The sequence below is a fragment of the Emys orbicularis genome, chromosome 10 (genome assembly GCF_028017835.1).
Source record: "Emys orbicularis isolate rEmyOrb1 chromosome 10, rEmyOrb1.hap1, whole genome shotgun sequence".
Classification (NCBI taxonomy): domain Eukaryota; kingdom Metazoa; phylum Chordata; order Testudines; family Emydidae; genus Emys; species Emys orbicularis.
Genome location: NC_088692.1, coordinates 50418561 through 50440033, shown reverse-complemented (window position 1 = coordinate 50440033; position 21473 = coordinate 50418561). Strand labels below are relative to the sequence as shown.

At 43.6% G+C, this 21473-nt stretch overlaps 1 protein-coding gene across 1 annotated transcript in view; it reads left to right on the top strand.

Moving 5' to 3' along the window:
• The window catches only part of EDC3 (enhancer of mRNA decapping 3), a 44829-nt gene that overhangs the window by 17942 nt on the left and 5414 nt on the right, over nt 1–21473 (top strand). Inside the window, exons 3-4 of the mRNA XM_065412610.1 lie at nt 6026–6361; nt 21172–21325. Of these exons, the coding sequence (XP_065268682.1) occupies nt 6026–6361; nt 21172–21325 (490 nt within the window). The remainder of the gene's footprint in view (nt 1–6025; nt 6362–21171; nt 21326–21473) is intronic.

The following is a 21473-nucleotide window of genomic DNA, read 5'->3' as shown; positions in this document are numbered from 1 at the left end:
CGGGCACACTGTCTTCTGTTTATCCACAAAACAGGTATAGCAAAGGCAACAGCAATATATGAACAGCCATCAGTTAGGAATCTCAGGCACTACTGATCTGCATTAGATTCAAGCCAGTGCCCTAGAGGTGAACAGCTCTGCATCCTATTAGTCTTCTGAGTTAACTATTTCCCTCACCTCAGCTTTACTTTTTTTCCCCTATGCTCTCTCCTTGTTTTCTTTCTTTCCCCCTAGTCTGTGTGGTTTATTACCTTTTGCCTTATCTAGGTCACAAACTATCACAGAAAAGGCTCTGTGACTGGAGGTCCTGTAAGGACACAACTCTGATATGCTTTGGCGACCATGAATTATGCAAGTTTTGTTGTGGTGGTGGTAACGGACTCATTACACAAGAGCTAACTCTGGTGGTCAGCAGTATTTCAGAGCTGGCGACCATCAGTGTGGATTAAAGGGCTGCCCTCCACAATTGTGTGTGTTTAATTTTGAAGGGGCATGATCTTGGCTCCCATTCAATATGTCTGCAGGGGAGCTTGGGGGAGCTTTCCCATCATTGTTCTCGCTACTTCTCTAATGCAGTTTTCTATTCTGTCAGCATTTACACTCCATTCACTTCAGTGCGCTCTATCCCCTGGAACCACCACATGGGGGATGCTTCTATGTCCATGTTTTGTTTTTCAGGGCAACTGAAGAGTAGAATGCCGTTGTTTTCAGAAGAGTCTGGCAATGAGTCTAAAAACACTCATTTGGTAACAGGAGCAGACTGGATTGGAGTAATAGCTGACATTGATGCGAAAGGCAGACTTCTCTTGACACTGTTCAGCGTAGGCTCTGTGGCTTATTGATCTAGACTCTTCAGGAGTTCTGCAGGGAATCATTTGCCTAGTTTTGGGTCTTTGAATGCTTTCCTGGAAGCTCTCTGCAATGTTACTGTATTGATCTAAGCAAAGAGATTGGAAGTGAGATATAACTGAAACCTTTCCCTCTCCCACAAAACTATACAGATAAATGACTGCTAAAGGGGTTGGCATGCACATTCGGTATGTTGCGGTTCCAGGTGCTACAGTTCTTCTTGCTTGAATTCCTTATTTATTCCTGTTTCCTAATCTTTTGCATTTGCATGTCATCTGCCAATTTTTTTGAATCCTTTATCAGTGTGAAAAATATATCCTTCCTCTCTGTGTGGCTTCTTTAATGTAGAAAAATCTCCTGGTTCATCTCATTTTCATCTTCTGATTGTAGTAAGATGACAGCTTTAAAGGACACTATCAACTTGAAAGTCACACTTGTGTCTGAAAATGAACTACCTACTCTAGTTACAGATAACCTTGGATAGCTATACTGGAAAGAAATTGATGAGAACAATCTCTTTTTTTTTTGTACAGGTAACACTGTGTATAATCAATTTCATTGTCCCTAGTGAGCATCTGTATACAATTATGCATCCATGCTATGTGTTGTGTTGGTATAATTTCATTAAAAAAATCATATCCCTAACCAAAATGTCTATAACTGTACAAGAATTGCGTATACGTCTGGCCTTAGATTTTGCAGGAGCTGCCATATAAGTAATAGTATTATGTAATTAATCCTTTCCCTCTAGTGTGGCATAAAAAATGTTACTTACCCAAGGTGAAGAGAACTTTTTTGACAAGTTAATAAACTTCCATTAGTCTCCATCTGGACAGGCAAGTAGATTTTGTGCTTTAGCTGGTAAACTTTCGTGGCAAGTTTTCACAGCTGTATGGCAGTGTCAGGCTAGAAGAAGTCTTGTGGGTGGGGCAAACGTGACTTAAGTGCTCTGATTTTATAGAAACCTTTTAACAATCATGCCGTTTCCACAGTCACTTGTTCAGAATAGCTTTTATAATACAAAGAAATAAATACACTTCGTTTAAAAACAAAACAGATTCTTCTCTGACAGTAAAATTCTCTTACATCATCACCACCTTTGGATTTTTTAAAGGCACCCTATAATGGAAAAAAATCAGTGCCCTTTTTCCTTGTTTGACTAATGAAGAAAATTCAAGGGTTTCTGCTTGTTTTTTTAATTTTAGAAATACCAGGCCTTGACTTTCCTGTGTTTGCTGGAGAAGTATTGTGTTCATGGGATACTGGAAGCTGAACAATTGTCGAGAAGAGCCTTTTAGTCAGAATGCTTAAAACTATTTTAACTGAAACATCTGACATACTTAAGAGGAAAGTTTTGTGAAAGAGTCAACATCCTTTTCAGTGGAGGACTGGGAAAGCACTCTCAGTCATCTAGAGTACTTCAGCAAAAACAAGGAACACACAGATTTCTAAAATAAAAAGTAAGCGAGAACCTGTCTCGGGGTATGTGCCTTTTTACATAAACAAAGGGCAAAACTAAATGACGCCTACCACCACTAGCACCCTCCAATAAGTCAGTCTTGTTATTCAGTGAGTTCTGTTTGTTTTCCAGAGAAAATTGCTTAAGATTGCAAAGCCACAGATGCAGCAGTCTGGCGTGTGTCTCGGTAGAACTTTCTCTATCCAGTGAACCTATTGCCAGGGAGGGAAAGAGGATAGTTTGCTTTATGGACATCTATATTACTGGTAAGAAGTGGAGGCTATTCTGGGGTTAGCCACTGGAGCTTAAACTGTAAACAGGTTGAGGCACTTACACAGATCTCTCCATAGATGTTAACTTGGCCTACTGAGTTTGTGGAGTCTGTTCATTGCTAGCGTGGCTAAAAATGGCTCCATGTTCTTAACTGCTTCTGAGTAAATATAGCAGTTGACAGTTGTAGTGAATTAATGCACATGTTGAATCAACCTAAAATTTGATGTTCTTCCTATGCTAAACAGGAACCTGTACTTTTTAATGGAAGTCTTTAGTGCTATGGTAGGGGAGTGGGATTTCTGTGAAGGGAGTAGAGCAGGGGTCTCAAACACGCGGCCCGCGGGGTTGTTTTCTGCAGCCCGCGAGCTCCTCGCAAGCCCCCCCCCAGCATTTACCTAGAGCGGCTCCAGCCCGACGTGTACCGGGGGCAGGGCAGGCTCCCTGCCTGTCCTGCCCCTGCGCCGCTCCGGGAAGCGGCCGGAACGTGGGGAAGGGGGGGCACAGGGCTCTGTGTGTTGCTCTTGCTTCAGGCAGCGCCGCCAGCAGCTCCCATTGGCCGCAGTTCCCCGTTCCCGGCCAATGGGAGCTGCTGGGGGTGGTGCCTGAAGCAACAGCAAGACACAGACCCCTGTGCCCCTCCTCCCCCAGGTTCCGGCCACTTCCCGGAGTGGTGCGGGGACAGGCAGGCAGGCGGCCTGCCCTGCCCCCGGTGCGTGTCAGGCCGGAGCCTGCCCCCCGAGCCCCTCCTGCAGCCCGAGCCCCTGCTGTACCCCGCACCCCTCCTGCAGCCCGAGCTCCTGCTGTACCCCACACCCCTCCTGCACCCCACACCCCAACTCCCTGCCCTGAGCCCCACACCCCTCCTGCCCTCCCTGGGGGCAGGAAGGGGGCAGAGTTGGGGTGGGGATTTCAGGGAAGGGGTTGGAATGGGGGCAGGGCCTCATGGAAGGGGTGGAGTGGGGGCGGGGTCAAGAGTGGTGGGGGGAGGTGTCAGTAATGCGGCCCTCGGCCAATGTACTAGTCCTCATGTGGCCCTCATGGTCATTTGAGTTTGAGACCCCTGGAGTAGAGGATCCAACACACAGCACGCACAGAGACTTTAAGAAAGTTCAAACTTTCTGCAGATTGACCTTGTCTGGTAGAGCTTGACAAAGTCTCTGATCCCAGGTGAATAATTTGTCTATCCAGACAGAAAGAACTTGCCTAGACAAGTAGCTTTGCAACAGCTCTCTAAAATTCTGCCAGTTCTGTAAATCCTGTTACCTCTGTAATAGAATCATAGTTATTCGTAGCTTGTCTTGTATTTCCCACTAGTTGCAGATGGGAATTGGGGTACAATAGAATAATAGCCAACTTTATAATAGGGTATTCAAGGGTTAATATATTGTATATTTTCATAGCACTTCTCGCCCCAAAGGTTACAACAACAGCTTACAAGATGTTGACACATTTGTCGTGGAAAGCAACAACCACCTCAGCAACTAGTGTACTGCACAACAGTATGCAAGGATGAAAATGGGTTGACTGAGAAAAGCAGGACAAAGCCCTCTTCTCTTAAAATGCCTTGGGATCCTTTGTGTCCACACAGACCAGACTGGAATTCCTGTTTTGTTTTGGGGTTTTTTTGTAAGTCTTATCTGAAAGCTCCCCTGCACTCACGTTCTGTTAAGTTTTTAATGTTGCGGCTGGAGCATGTTTAGACTAATCTGTAAATGAAGGGATTTTAAATTCAGAAACAGTGGAACCATAAATTTCATGACCTGATGGAAGAAAATAATTGTGAGAATGTGGCAGTTTGGAGAGTGTTCCATGGAGTCTGATTGGTACAAGTGTATGTTCTGGGGGCTGGACTTCACCCACAAAGACCAGCACATACAGGTCCTATCACCAGTAATTATGACACTTTGGGGTGCTTGTTCCAATGGGTTGCAATAGTTCTGTGAATTATCATTTCCAAGTGTCACATGAGGTGAATTTTTCTTCGTACAAGAGCACATGGTCTCATTCAATCTTGTCAGCTTGGAGGTGGTTTCAGTGCTACTTACAAATGGGAAGAGATTCCCAAAGGAGGTCAGACAGTCTAGAAGGGAACATTGTACTGGAATGAGCTACCACTAGCTTACTCAAATGAACAAGTAACTCCCCTGTGAGCAAGCCAGGTATGATCTGAGTTTGCCACTTCCCTGCAAAGAAAGCACTGCTTTACAGATTAGTTGACCTCTGTAACTCATCAGCACTGGTGATGTCAGCATGTCTTTTTGACAACTTGGGAATCCCTTGTCCCTATCAATTGATTATTTTCTGTTTCTATAAGGACACAGAGAGTGGCTCAAAGGGGCAGTAGCTGTGGCTAATATGATTGTGTTGAGCACCAGTAGCGTGCTTAGAATTGTCCAAACATAAGATGTTCCTGTCTCATAGAGTTTGCAATGAAGTAGTTTGTTCAATGAATAAGTGTCAGGCCATTGATGATAGGGGCTTAATGCAAATCTTTTTTCAGGTCTGGAACTCTAGCTTCAAATCAGTCTGGTCACAGTGCGGGGGTGCAGTTGAAACTTTTGAGTTGGGGGTCACTGTACTTTCTCTTGCTGGAAACAGTGATAAAAATGAAGGGATGTCTGTTTGTGTGTGGGGCAGCAGGAGATAAAGGGGGAAATGAAATAGCAATCTGAAGTACTGTTTGAAGCTTTAAAATGTAAATACAGAGGATAACATTTTGTCTGCCATTTTGAATATCTTACATACAACATATGGAAAGCCCCACTTTAAATGCTCTTTATGTGACTCTTGCTGCCCATCAGCAGCTCAGTAATACTTCTTGACCCTTAACTTTTTCACTCTGTCCAGGCCAACTTTCCAGTTGAGCCATGTGGAGCCAGAAGCCTTTGATCAGATCAGAGATGAACACCCAAATTCCCCATATTGGTGGCTGCATTGCTTTCAAGGAGGCATGTAGTCACCAGCACAAGGAATTCTGAGGTACTTTTGTGATGGGAAGTCTTGGTGTTGCTCTGTGGGAAATAATTTCTACCCACAAACATAAGGGATAATGGGGAGGCAACCCAGATGAGGCTTAAATGATTTTTAAGGGGCCATATAATAAATGTACGCACACTACTGCTGCATAGCTTGATTTTTCCTTAGAACTGTGTGAATGGGAGCTTCTGCCTAGTCTCCAGTGGATTTTTGCCTACTGCACAACTTGCCATTGTTGGCAGTCTGTTTGTAAGAGGGAGTAGCAGGTCAGCAGGATTTGGAGGTGCACTAAAAGTGCTGTGTGGGAAAGCCGGCACAATGCCAGTCTACCACCACCTGGCAGCATGCACTATTGCTATCATTCAGTATCTTGAACACCCTACTTGGATAATTGTACAAAAGGAGGCATCTGAATGAATGTTTGTGACACTTGTGACTGGGTTTCAACCTGTTTTATTTTTTGTTTAGGGTCATCCAGTAGCCGCCACCCAAACCAGGTGACGCCAAAGAAGAGTGGCCTGAAGAACGGGCAGATGAAGAGTAAAGACGATGAGTGTTTTGGAGATGACATTGAGGAAATCCCAGACACAGATTTTGATTTTGAAGGGAACCTGGCGCTTTTTGATAAGGCAGCAGTGTTTGAAGAGATTGACACTTACGAGAGGAGGAGTGGCACTCGCTCCAGGGGTACCCCCAACGAGAGGCCAGCGCGCTACCGGCATGACGAGAACATCCTGGAATCAGAGCCCGTCGTCTACAGACGGATCGTCGTACCCCAAAATACTAACAAGGAATTCTGCACCGGTATGCTGGTCTGTTTACTTCTGAGGATGCTTATTCCATGGCTCCTCCAGGAGATAACTGGGAAGTGTTCCCACAGGGGGCATCTGTCACCTTAGTGCAACAAGCACGGTTATTCGTTTACAGAGGCTTGGATCCATGCACTTTACCACAGTATTTACAGTATAACCCTCTTTATCTGCCATGTTTCAGACATTAAAAGCAATAAGGTAAAAGGGGATAAGCTTACAATAGGGAACAAGGCCAGGATTTGGAGAAAAGGAGTTACAGTGGAACAGAGTTGTGTTGTGAACTATCAGACTAGGTTCACATGACTTGTGATAATTGGAACCAAGGCTTAGCTGTCAGTAGCATGGAGAGCCTGTGTGGATTGATCCCTGGCTCCCGAGAGGGTTTGTCTCAGGATTCAGTACATGTGACCATCTTGGCACTTTTGGTATCTTGCTTGTGATATGAGGCAGTACAGTTCATGAGCTTCTGATGTTCTGCCTGGATTTGAATAGCATCTGCCAGTAAAGCTGCTAACATGCTTTATTGTTAAAAATTTCAAATCTAGTCAATTTAAAATGATGAGTTGAAAGTAGTTTCAGGTACTATATGTATTCCTGAATGTCCATGTCCAAATGTTGTAGTTTTACAGTTATTCTCTTTTTTTTAACTACTTTCGCCTGTTGCTGTGTGAAAGGTCCAGACAAACAGGAAACTGCATGTAGTGCTGTTAAATGCACAAAACACATTCTGATAACTAGGGAGATACATCCCTCCGCCTCTCCCCCCCCCCCCATTCCATTTAAAGTAATCTTGGCTGTTACAAGAATGTAAAACTTGATTTTTAAGCGGTGATGTTCCTTTAACTTGAAGTTTTCATCATATAAAATCCTGTTGACAAACGTATTAATTCCTTAAGTGGCCCAAACAGTGCATCTCAATACTACCTGCAGCACTCCTACCCTTTCCAGTCCTGTGCAGAGGTTAATAGCACTGTTTAGTGCAAAGCATAGTATAAGCAGTCCTTGTGCAAGTTTTCCCCAACTGTGTGAATGCACCCCTGCAATTCCAGTACCAATACCTTCCTAGCAGCTAGCAATCTGTCAGACTGAGGGGTTAGTGATGTATGGGTCAGTGAGTAATATTTGATTGCAGTAGTCATGAAATCTAAATATAGAAAATGTTTGTGTTAGGCCAGGGGTGGGCAAACTTAACAGGGAGGTTGGGTAGGGGGTGGGGTCCTGGGGATGATTAGGGACGGGGTCTCTGCAGGGGGCGGTCAGGGAACAAGGAACGGAGGGGCCAAAGCAAGTTCGATATAACGCGGTCTCACCTATAACCAAGGACCGCGTTATATCGGGGGAGAGGTGTATTAAATAGTTTCTTTCCCTTTTAGAGTGTACACACTTCAAAAATGTGCGGACAGAGTCTTCTATACCCTTAATTGATGCTTAGCTAAATGATACATAGTTATAATGTCTTAATCTTATTACCTCCAACCTCCTAATCATTCTTTTAGTTCTTCCTCTAGTACATTGGTATTTTTCGGGTAATGTGATTACCAGAACTGAACACAATATTCAGAGCCACCTAGACTATTACTTTCCTGTTGTTTGCCATGCCTTTGGAGGTGTGGCCCAAAATTTCATTGGCCTATCTTTGTTTTGCTACCGTGTTCCCCTCCAGATAAACTCTGTCCCCCTGAGTCTGAGTATTTGTTTGTAGTACTTTCTGCTTGCATGTAGGGTCAGTTGTTGGGGATGGAGAGATTACATGCAATAGCAGTGTTAGGTGGGAGGTGCCCTGGCCTAAATCACTTCTTGCTGCTGGGAATGAGTCTGCCAAATCTTTGCCTAATATAAACAAGTGGAGGATGGAGGGAATTTTCTCATTGCCTGATCAAACTGCTGACACATCAGCTAGCCCTCACCTCTAGCATGAAACCAGTTAATCACAGAACTCAGTTTCAATCAACGAACTTATGTTTTAAAAAAAAAGCCTGAAATGAATGTGCTGGACCTTAGCCAAGAAATTGGATCAGAGTTTATTTTGGAGCTGTAATCTAATGTGAAAGTTAAGTAGGGAGTGTGTATAAGAGACATATAATCTAAGGGCCCGAATTTGAAATTGACAAAGATTGGATAAACAGTTATTCTAACATACAGAGCGCCTAGTACAGGAGGTCATTGTTTCTTGTTGTGCGGTTTATTTCCTTCCTTATTTCTACTAAGATGTGTACAAACAAGACTTGTATTTATATTTGTTCTGGTGACATCTTTTAGTTCAACTAATGAGGTAAATTTCCCTCATCTTCTCTAAGAATTGCATCTCTTAGAAGGCTATATCTTCATAACCTAATACTCGAGGGAGAAGGGGGGGAGGGGTAAAAGAGAGCAAAGCCAGAGTATGGAAATGAAATCATCTTCTCAACTTGGCACTCTCCTACCTTGTCAAGTGGTCAGTATATTAAACTAAGTAATAACTGAAAAGGGATCAGAGCAGTAAATTAGTAAACACTGCTCTTTTTGTTGCAGTGTGTGGGGCAGGGGAGAGGCTAAGTGATTCCTGTCTGTATAGTTTCCATAACGTCTTAAAGTCTAGGATGAAAAGGACTCTATAAATCTAAGGGATGGATCATTCTGCAGGGTCAGCTAACTTTCTGATGAGTCTCCCTTATGGAATTCTACATTTGTTTGCAAAAAAAGCTGTCACTATACAGTAGGAAAGCAGTCAGACATTGAGTTCCCTGTTTGTGCTTACTAGGGCACATCTACAGTCCCCTCTTATGTACCAGGTCCTCCCATCTTCCTCCATAAAGGGTAACTTCCTTTGTGTTAGGTGGGGAAGTTTCCTTCCATTAGGGAAATGCTAATAGCTGCATGGTGAAAGCTCTTATAAACACTTGTGTGTTTGGCTATTGCTAACTCTGGGGAGCATTGGCATAAACTTGATTCTGGAGTTAGCGGGTCAACCCTCTTGATCTTGCTGCAAGAGTGGTGGATTCAGTATCTTTGGCCTCTTCCCCTCTCTCTCAGCACAGATACAGAGTCTCTGTGGGTAATAACTGATTATCTATTTAAACGGTCGTGATTTCCTTTTGTTTAACTTGGTAACTTCCTTCTAACGATTAAAGGGTAGCAGCTGCTGGAGTAACAGGAAGGGAGGGAAGGTTCAGAGTGACAGGCCCCTCATTAGTGTCAATGGTACTGAAATCTATTATTTCTGGATATCTGTAACAAAGAGGAACCCGAGTCATCGTCGTTTTCTCTCAAAAAGGCTCTATCTAAACTCATCAGTGAATCTCTAGTTGGGAAAGCAAACTTTCTAGTTATACAGGAAACAGCTACTTTTTAGTCATTTTTTTAATCTAGTCCTGTCTGTCTTGGATACTGATTGCCTTGTGAGAGCTCAGCATTGACTGACACAGTGATTGGTCTGTCTGATGAATGTAATAAGAACACAGTCACAGTTGCTGTGTTGATTGACAAGCAGTTAATGTCCAGCTCTTGCCATGCCTGAAGGGGGAAAGCTCAGCCATTTGGGTGGGAATCCCTGCATGCTCCTGCATCTTACTCCAACACATGGCCCAGGGAATAACTTGGGAGTCTTTTGAAGTGGTATCATCACTGCAAAGATCAGGGGACTGGACAGCTGTGTGATGCCACTAATTCTTCAAAAGAAACTGTTGGTCTGTCAGTGCATTTTATTGCCCATTAAATAAGTTCATCTATATCAGGGGTAGGCAACCTATGACATGTGTGCCAAAGGCGGCACGCAAGCTGATTTTCAGTGGCACTCACACTGCCCGGGTCCTGGCCACCGTCTGGGGGGCTCTGCATTTTAATTTAATTTTAAATGAAGCTTCTTAAACATTTTAAAACCCTTATTTACTTTACATACAATAGTTTAGTTATATATTATAGACTTATAGAAAGAGACCTTCTAAAACATTAAAATGTATTACTGGCACGCGAAACCTTAAATCAGAGTGAATAAATGAAGACTCGGCACACCACTTCTGAAAGGTTGCCGACCCCTGATCTATATAATAGGGGTGGTTAAGCACTGGAATAAATTGCCTAGGGAAGTTGTGGAATCTCCATCATTGGAGATTTTTAAGAGCAGATTAGACAAATACCTGTCAGAAATGGTCTGATAATACTTAGTCCTGCCATGAGGCAGGGGGACTGGATTAGATGACCTCTCGAGGTCCCTTCCAGTCCTATGATTCTGTAATGAACACAAGGCTGGACAAATCCATTTGTAGCAAAGCAACCCAGTGGACTACTATGAAGTAATGTTTGGTAGCCCAACCGTTATTATAGTCAACTGTGTGTTTCAGATAAATAGTCTTAAGTAGACCCATGACTCCTAGATCTTTTATTGCCTTTGATTCAAAATCCAATACCCCGAAGGCTAGATGAAAGTGGCTGATGTTCCATTGTCAGTCCTGGTCTCTCTTCCACAATTATGCTCACCTATCTTTTTTAAAAGGTTAATTCTATTAACCTGTCTCACTAAAGGAAAGGGGATGCTCTGAATCGAGCAACCTTCACCCAACAGAGAGGAGCTTTTGAGATTGTTAGGGCCCAGCTCTCCAAATGCTGTTCTCTTAGGGACTTGCAATATTTTATTCACTGGTTGTTCCCTGACCATTCATGTTCTGCTGCGTTTCTTCTTCATTTCTGCCCTCTTTGATTAGACAGCAGGTAAAATGAACAGATTGGGTTTTCTTCTTTGTCTCGTAAGTGACCATCTCTGTAGATTTTGGTTAAAGTGATTGTTTTGAAATGCAAAATATCCTGGCAGCTGTTTGCCTCTTGTATCTCGTAAACTGTTGAAGTGAGACCTAAAGGCGGTCAGATTGGCATCTGTGGTTAGAGGAGATGATGATGGACTTCCTGGGTTCTTCCACCTCCGCTCCCAAAACAAAGATGGTCAGTCTTGCAGAAAGAACACCAAGCATGGACATGGGTGTCATTTTGTGATTGTTAGCATGAAAAACTGATTAGTTCAATTCAAGGGGACTTTTTTGGCATGACAAGCTATACAAATATTGTCAAAGTATAAGAAAAAGACTGACTTTTGGGGTATCTTTTAGAGGCGTCTGTGCTGCGTTTTATTATAACTTGTGCTTTTATAGAGGCAATAGGATTTCTGTGGGGGGGACCAAGAATGATAGTGGTGAAGGGGTAGTATATTTTCTTGTAAGCTCTTCAGAAACGTAGCAGGAGCATTAGAGTTGGGAAGGCAGACTGCAAAACTGGGATCTGTTCCAGAGAAAAACGAACACCGAAGCCAGTACAGTGCTTATCAGTTCTTCGGTCATCACTTATTTGAATCCATCCCTGGGGCTCTGCATGTGAATTACCCCCCAAATACCCCTTTTGTTCCCCATTACACAATACTTAAAAAGAAAAGTTGTGTTGACAAAAAAAAAAAAAAATCTGACTACCAAGAAAGCCTAGATGTCCTATTTATGAGAGCAAGAGGGAAGCAATTTGCCTGCTTTCTGCCGCTGCTGCCCATCTGGAGAACTGAAGTGCACCACGAATTTGAAGACCTCTGTCATGTCCCCCCTTAATCTCCTCTTTTCCAAATTAAACATACCCAGTTCCTTCAGCCTTTGCTCATATGGCTTGAATTCCATCCCTTTGATCATCTTTGTCGCTCACTTCTGGATCCTTTCCAGTTTCTCTATATCCTTTGTATACAGCGGTGGCCAAAAATTGGACACAGTACTCCAGCTGAGGCCTAACCAGTGCTGAATAGAGTGGTATTATCACCTCTGTTAATGCAACCCAAAATCGCATTTGCTTTTTTTGCAACAGCATCACAGTAGCTATTCTCCAGTCACCTGATAAAGAGGCTGATTTGAATGATAGGTTATATACCACAGTTAGCTCTGCAATTTAATATCTGAGTTCCTTAAGAACTCTTGGGTGAATACTATCTGGTCCTGGTGACTTATTACTGTTTAATTTATCAATTTGCTCCAAAACCTCCTCTATCAACACCCCAATCTGGCAAAGTTCCTCAGATTTGTCACCTAAAAAGAATGGCTCAGGTGTGGGAATCTCCCTCACATCCATCTGAGATGGATGCAAAGATTTCCTTTAGCTTCTCTGCAATGGCTTTGTCTTCCCGAGTGCTCCTTTAGCACCTCAATTGTCTAGTGGTCCCACTGATTTGTTTGTCAGGCGTCCTGCTTCTGATGTAGTTAAAAAGGGTTTTGCTGTTAATTTTTCTGCAGAATTTAAGCTTTAATTTGTAGAAGAATTAAGGGTTTCTTTAGCCCTTAAGGTTCTGAATCAAGTGTAAACCAATGTAGTACTGTCTTCCTGAGTCTACAGACAGATGTCTTAAGAGCCTCTGTCCATGTTCATAGCTTTACCAGCATCAGAATGAAATACAGACGCTGGTCAGTTTCACGTTTGCTACTCACAATCCTTGTGTCCTACATGAAACTGACAAGAATTATGCAGATTTCGTAAAGCTGCTCCTGCTTAGGAAAGCTGAGCAGCAGCAGAGGTGGAAACTGGAGCTATTCATGGTGGCAGAGGAACTAAAAATAGAAACTCTGGAGAAGGGATAGAACAAGACAAAACGCTCTCTCCATTGCAGTTGTCAGGAGGCTCTAGAAAGGGACAGAGAATTTCCCTGTGCGCCCCTTACTGCAGCCAAAAGGCTGTGGATTTTGGGGGTGGGGAAGAGACCACTCCTCTTTTGCTTTCCAAGAGCTATACTCTAGAGGGTGTGTGTGAAACTTCATATGTCAGACCTCTACTAGGTAGCGCCCAGGAACAGCACTCTGGTAGCAATCCCATCACCCTTCTCAGCGGTTGAGTAGTGGGGGATGGGTAGTAGGACTTCTCATCTGGACATTGCTCCTGGACCTTGCTTTTTAAAGCCACCATCATTTCTTGTATGTACTTCTGATTAGTGAGCTTAGTCCTTTTGGTAGTGGATGTCAGGTTTTTTGCAGCCCTGTGTATCCTCTGCGCATGCTGTGTGGTATAGTAATTGATTTGAATGGGTAACTTGTTCATAGGTCTGTGCCAAGTATGGAGTGTACTTTAGAAATTATTTCTACATTCCTTGGGATAATGAGGATTTAGTGCTGCTGTGCATGTCATGGAATAGTTAATTATATCTGCCTTTTTTCATGGGCAGCTGTAAAATATATATTAATATTAAGGCCTAAGCTGACCTATTTTATTACCTTCATTACTGAACAGTAAAGATCCACCTTCCAACCCAAACATAATTAAGCTTGGCTGGAGTTCAGTTCTGGTTGCAGTAGTGTTATTGTTTGCGGGTTTACACGCTACCTCCTTGATTGCTTTCCTTGGAGTTTGTTTACCTAGTCAGCTTGTTTTAGATAAACCAGCCTGACTGGTTGGACCTTGCGTGAGTGCTAAGAAGGGAAATTTTCTTGGTGCTTGCATGCTCCTGTGAAAGAGCAATTAGGACAAAGTGTGATACTGGCTCAGGCCTTGCTGTTTGCATGCTATGATACTGTGTAATCTTACCGTACCTTTCTGTCAGCTCCAAGTAATGTCCCTTGCATTAACCCATTAAGGGTATGTCTACACAGCACTGAGGCTCAGAGCCCACTTCAGTTGACTCAGGCTCATGGAGCTCAGGCTGGAGAGCTAAAAATTGCAGTGTAGATGCCGGGCTGGAGCCCAGGCTCTGAGAACCTTCCCCCTTGGAGGATCTCAGAGCCCGCGTTCCAGCCCAAGCCTTAATGTCTTCACTGCGATTTTTAACCCTGTGAGCCCAAGCCCCACTAGCCTGAGTCAGCTGACCTGGGCCAGCTGCAGCTGTGTCATAGGTCATGTATTGCAGTGTAGATGTACCCTAAGTGTTCACGGTTGCCCGAGCTATCAGACTGATGGAGCAGGCACACACTGTAACTTTCAGCATCCGGAGAGGGTGCTGCTGATTTACCACCTCTTCTGTAAAGGAAAAACCTTCGGTTGTAATATGCAGGGCCGCTGAGAGCGAGTTCGGGCATCGGTGAAAAAATTCTTTCGGGCCCCCCAGCAAGGGCGGACCGGCTAAAAATCTTTACACGGGATTTGTATTAATTCCAACACTGACTCAATTGCCTTCTTAATCGCAGGAAGATTTTTTGCAAAGGATTTAATGCTCTCAACTCTAGCAGACCAGCGTGTGTTTGACATGGAGTGGAGCGAACTACCAATGTTTTCTTTCAAAATTTCCCACCTCTGAGGACTGCCACTAAATATATTTTAGAGCTTTTGTATGACTCCAAAAAATTGTATTACCTCAGGACAACATTCTGCCGCATGAACACCACATAGATTCAAACTGTGACAGGCACAAGGAGAAAAAATAGCTAGCGGATTGATTTGTAAAATTCGAGCTTGAGCACCCTTGTACGATCCACTCATATTAGAGCCATTGTCGTAGCCCTGTCCACGACACTCACTTACTGGAATATTGCGTTTTTGAAGCGTCTGTAGAATTAAATCTGCGATGGCTTCCCCTGTTTTTTTATTACAGTTTACAAATTCTATAAATCTTTCTAAAACTTCATATTTGTTTGTTTGTTTACAAGAACATAACGCAAAATGAATGTAGTTTGCTCCATATGTGCCGAGTCTGGTTTCGCATCTACAATGATGGAAAAATACTTTGCAATTTCTCTTTCCTTTAAAATGCAGCTAAATACATATTCGGCACAGCATGAAATAAATTCATTTTGGATTTCGGCTGACAAATAATGGACTGGCAATCTTTTTTTCTCAAATTGCGACTGTTTTACTCTTTTAAAATGCTCTGCTAGTAAAGGGTCGTAATGGCTTATGATTTCTAACATTCCTAAGAAATTGCCATTTCTTGACTCTCCAATTAAGTGGCTGCTTCCCCTAAAAGCCAATCCACGTTCTGCAAGAAACAAAACTACATCCAGAAATCCTCGTAATAAGTCTTTCCATACTTGTGTTTCACTTTGTATTTTTTGTAATAATAAACAATTAATTGTAGTATTCTTATTAAGATTATTTTGTAAATTTCGCCACTCTACATAACAGGCTCGGTGATTATTACTATTTTCATGTTCAGGTATTCTGTTGTAAAGTTTTTTATAACCTTTAGAAGGTCTCCAGCCAATTTCAGTTGTGAAAATTGAACGATGAGCTTCTGGATGTTTACAGAATAAACGACAGGGAAAACAGAACAAGGCTTGTTTAGTTTTACTCCACACCAACCAATCTCGAGGAACTACTTCATTATTCCTTAAGCGAAAATTCAATACATAAACAGGAAATTGGTTGCCATCTTTATCAGGTGGTAAAATTTTAGGATATGGTTCTGACCCTCGTCGAATGGCATCTTCTATTTCATTGACTGTGAAATTTTATTCTAGAAGGCCAATATCAAAATTTAATAGCTTCTCGTTGTTATTTAGTGCAATTTCAGAAGTTGGCGATATTATTTTTGTCAGGCAAGATGCGGAACAAGCCTCGGTGATGGTAACATCAGTTTCACACAAGGTTGGTGTGAAATGCGGACCCGGAGTCCCAGCCCTCTGGTTAATGAGAATGCTGTGTAACGTGTAAACAGGGAATCCCAGGACCCTGGCCTCCAGTTTAAGAAGATCTGCATTGTTTAAAAGCAATTTGGGAGTCACAAGCCCCAGGTCAGAGAGGGGAGTGTATGTGAAATAACAAGTTTGGAGAGACCCTGAACCTGGGTCACTCAATCCTACCTCAGGCTAGAGAAACAAGATCTGATGAATGAGCAAAGAGATGAATGGGAATGAGCTATGGCTGAACCTTGCGTGACTCTGGAGGGAGAGAGGGTGTGTGAACACTGACAGGTGCGTGACTAGTTTGACAGGTTTAGGATCGTTAGTGGCTTAGGACTCTGAACGTTCAGCTTTTTGAAGTTGCTGCTATCAACTGTTTTAAATTACTTCTGATAATACACATGCTTGCATATGTGCTGCATGTAATAAAAGCTTGATTACAGAAAAGTCTTTTAATTAGCTGTTAACATGCAAGGTCAAGTGTTCAGAACTGTTCCACGTCTCTGTAGCAGTAATGTGTCTAGTTTGTTTCAACACATTCCTAGATGTTAAGGCCGGAAAGGACCAGTAGATCTAGCCTGACAACACAGGCCATTGAATTTCACTAAGTTACTCCAGCATTGAGCCCAATAATTTGTTTGACTAAAGCATAACTTCCTGAAAGGCATCTGGGCTTGAAGATCTTGAGAGATGGAAAATCCACCACTTCCGATCGTTTGTTCCAGTGGTCCATGACTAGGGCTCCTAGGTGCTACAGGAATACAAATGATCACCTGCACTGTTAAAAAATTGTGCCTTGTTTCTAATTTGAATTTGGCTTTAACATCATGCCATTGGTTCCTGTTTTGCTTCTCCACTAGATTAGAGCCTTTTAGTAGCTGGTGTTTTCTCCCTTTATGAAGGTACTTATACACTGTGATCGAGTCACCTCTTGAGCTTCATTTTGAGCTCGATCTGTTTAGCTTAAGTCTCTCACTGTAAGGCATCTTCAGCCCTCAAATAGTTTTTTGTGGCTCTCTTTGCACCCTGTTTTTCAACTTTTCAACATCCTGTTTATAATGTGGACATCAGAACTGCACACAATATTCCAGTCCTGGTCTCACCAGTGCTTCCCTACTCCCCTGTTTGTATAGCCACAAATTGTATTTGTCAGTTTTGCCACAGCATCGCACTGGCAGTTCATGTTGAGTTGCTTGGCCATTGTGACTCCTAAATCCTTTTCAGAGTCACTGCTAGGAGACCGGTCCCCATTCTGTAGGTATGGCCTGCATTCCTTGGGCCTTGCAGTTGTGGCTATATTAAAACCATTGTATTTGCATCAGCCCAGCCCACTCAGCAATCCAGATGACCCTGTATGATTGCCCTATCGTCATTATTTACCACTCCACCAGTCTTTGTGATCTGCAACACCATAAGGGTAGACAAGGGCAAGCAGGGGGTTTACATTGATTGAGCTAAGGGGAACCTGAGCTAGCTCTCTTGGTGCAAACTCTGGCTTGCCCTTGTTGGTGCTTGGGAGTTGGCACCAGTGCAGCTACACCATTAGCTGAATTGACGCTGTTCCTGGGTTCATACGTAGACTGCGTCTGTAACTGATACATGTGTGAAAATGAATCCGGATTGAGGCTTGTGACTATTGCAGAAGTAGGGCAATGGTAATGAAAGGACCAGATTTTTTGGCACTTCAGTTAGGCCCTCTGCCTGGCACTTCATGCCATGCCTAAGCTGTAAAAGAGAGCTTCATCTTCTTGCGAGTGAGGTACATTTTTTTTATCTGTAATGTATCTCCCACATGTTTCCTGTGCCTCTCACCTGCCAGTCCCACAAAGTGACAACAGACAGAATGTTCAACAATAAATCCCAAAGCCTTCACTCATTTGGAGGCTGCTGATTGTTCCTGAATGCCTCTAGGCACTGCTTATTCAGTTCAGAGCAGTGTATCTGAATTAGCCAAACAGAAGTGAGCCAAGAACTTGCTTGCCTGCCTGCAGTCATTCCCCCTCAAGCTGTGATTATCAAATATCACAAGCTAAGCAGAATTGAGCTATGCTGGTATGTAGGGAAATCCAGGTACTGCAGGGTGGAATATTGAGGGACGAGTATCATATATCCCTAGAGTTTTTACTGGGCCATTATTCTAGCACAGCGCTAGAAGGTGCTGCATTATTTGAGAACTTTTCGTTGAGATGTTAAAGGTCTTGACCTGCGTGGTCAAAGATCCAATGATATTTTGCAAGCACATTCTTTCTACCTGATTTCCCCCTGCATTTTGAATTGGATACAGTAGTCTAAACTTCCTGTCCTAAGCGGTTATGTATTGCTGTCGTGTGCCGGTTTACAGCTGCTGTGTTCCAACTCAGAGGGGTTTGCCTTTCTGTGGCAGGGAAGTGGGTTTTCCAAAATTAGTAAAGTCTGTACAATTCTAGGGGTTCATTGCATGAAAGGTGCCCCATTAGTGCAAGTTCATTCTTGCTTAGAGTTGGAGGGTTGTAGAGAATTGGGTAGTCATAGCTCCAAATACTTAAAATCCAGCTTGTTTTACCTGTTGACTTCTTGGGATCTCACTGTAGAAGTGAGAAAACATCTCTACTCTGCCATCCATTGCAGCAGGATATGTTATTTTCAGCACTTCAGTCCTGCTGATCCAGTCTTTTTTTCCACTCCAGAGTTGGGGCAAGTCCTGGTGTGTTAGAGAATGGTGTTGCCAAACAACACACAAGTGTCTGAGAAACACTGAGAAATATATAGTGACCTCTTCATTATTCTTGTGCCCTTGTGATCCTGGCAGAAGTTCTGTCCCTCTGGGATTTTGCTGTGTGGAGAACCAGAGCAGATTCTGGAATGATATAGTTCTGGTTGGGACTTGGTGTTCTGTGACCAGATTTCTAGAGCCCTGCATGGATGCAAAATTTGTATCCGCATCTGATCTGCAAAAATGGTTCCCATATATCCTCATCCACGGATATCTGCAGATTTGCAGGGCTCTACAGATTTCCCCGACAGGGTACAGCTGAGGTGACCTTGACAGCTATCTTCCATTAGCTCAAACATATTTGTTTTACGTTACTTGTGTTAGGGATAATGAACTTGAACAGATAATGAGGCTGGATTGAGCAAAATGTGTAGAGGTTGGTGGTCTCATCCTTTGGAGCTTCAGGATCCTTTAATTTGGCTGGTCATTATTGTCAAGTGAAGGTATAATATCTTTCCTCTCCTTGGGGTGCAGGTCACAGCTTCTGTTCCCTGGCTTCCAGTGCCACTAAAGTCTGTAACAGCCATGTGCACATCCCTTGTAATGAGTTAGGAGGTGGTTTCTTGTGTTCAGTGTGTCATGGAAGCCCCTAGTAGAGAACCCAAGTAATTTAAAGAATAAGAGTGGAGTTTGCAGGCTACAAGATCTTCTCCCTCTAAAGGAGTTATCCATGGGCTGCCCTTTGGATGGATGTCTGCCATATTATTCTAAGCCCAGCTGCTCTGTGGGCTGTCACGATGCTGTATAAGTACTTGAAGGATGGCTCTCATGGGCTTGCAGAAGATGAGAGCTGTTAATAAACAGAACTAAAATAACTGCAGAATGCAATTGAACCATTTTAATTTCTCAGCCACACTCTGCATAGGGCTGGTTCTTAGATTGAGATGTGCCATGGTAAAACTATCACAGTCACCAATCAGAAGCCTTTGAGCTGTTTGCTGCCTGATAAAGTCTATGGCTGGATTATTCAAAGGGGCTGGCAAGAGGTAGGTCCCCAAATACCATTGCAAAAACTCTTGAGAATCCCACCCTGTATAGTTACAGGGCTTTAGTTGCTAAATTTCTGAGTTTAGAGGTATGGATTCCTGGCCAGGAAGCCAGCACCGCCTGCTGAGTTGAGATCAATTCAGCCAGAGAAGACATTTGGGGTTTTTTGGAGGTTGCGTAAAGTCTGAGACAGGGTGACACAGTATAGTGGGATTGTGGGGGACACCCTTTCATTTCTTCTGGTGGTGATGTGAAGCCGCTAAGATTTAGGGGATTATAGGTGGTGTGAGTAACATGGTGCCCTCGCCAGCTATATGAATAAGAAGTTAGGTTGATGGAGGAAGAATTTTTTTTTGTTTTGAGACTTGTGAAGTAGGAAACTGGCTGGCTTTTATACAGTTTGCCCTCACAAATCCATCTAGCTTTTTCAGTTTATCCATGTATTCCACTCGCTGAGGGGGAGATTCCATCCTGGGATCCCAGGGCAGTCTCCGGGCTCTGGGGCAGTTTATCCTGGAGAGTCTGGGTTTAGAAACAATGTAATCACTCTCTCATTAAGGAGGGAAATGCTAGTGCTTGTGGTAGCGGTAATCAGATAGCACTGGGTAAGACATGGAGTAAGCAGGAGTTTGGGGAAACGTCCTTCCCAAAGACTCCTCAATCCAGAATTGCCACGCTCCCCTTGCTGTCCTGTTCTTGAGCGGAGGCTGCTAGTTGGCGAGGACAGGGGTCTACTAAGACGAGGTCACTTTTGCTGTTGAGCTTCCAGGATTAAGTTACTTCCAAAGAAACCTTTTTTTTTCAAGTTCTGGGCATGCTTGCAGTAATAACTTGCGCCAGGCGGCCCCTTTCCCAATTAGTAATTGTGCTTTGTCCTCCAAATTTGTTTCTTAGGAGCCTAGAGGAGAATGCATGCTGTAGTGCAGCAGCCATTCTCACACCCCTTGAAGAAATAGTTCCTGTGGCAGTGTGCCGAATAAGTGCAACAGCTAGCTAGTTGAGATTCAAATGGCTGCCTCTTGAAGGGAGCTGGAGCCTGCTGGGAGCACAGCTGCTGATCCACCCTTCAGAGATAAGGGGACCTCCTGTAGAGACAAGTAGCCTCTTTGTTATATTCATTTAGGAGTTGTCTGTCATGTAGGGTACGTCTTCACTACCCGCTGGATCGGCGGGTAGTAATCGATCTATCGGGGATCGATTTATCGCGTCTCGTCTAAATCAATAAATCGATCCCCGAACGTGCTCCCCGTCGACTCCAGAACTCCACCAGAGCGAGGGGCGGAAGTGGAGTCGACGGGGGAGCCGTGGCCGTCGATCCCGCGCCGTGAGGACCCGAGGTAAATCGATCTAAGATACGTCGACTTCAGCTACGCTATTCTTGTAGCTAAAGTTGCGTATCTTAGATCGATTCCCCCCTCCCCACCCCCTCACCCCCAATGTAGACCAGCCCTTAGTTCAGAACAGATCTTAACCCTCTGGATGTGTCTGGTTATTCTGTCCTTCCTTCCCCTTCTCTTTGAATTGCAGACTCCGGGCTAGTCGTCCCAAGCGTCTCTTATGAACTGCACAAAAAGGTGCTTTCAGTAGCTGAGAAACATGGGCTGACTCTGGAGCGCAGACTGGAGATGACTGGGGTGTGCGCCAGCCAGATGGCATTGAGTCTGCTCGGAGGACCCAACAGGTAAACAACCAAAAAATCCCTGCTGTGAATCTCCCCATTTGCCTTGTGAATGGAGTTTACGGAAACCAGCTTGTTCATCAAAGATGTGGCCAAATAAAGTAGTCTCCAGTGAAAATCTTTGTAACTGTCACAGTTCAGGACACCACAC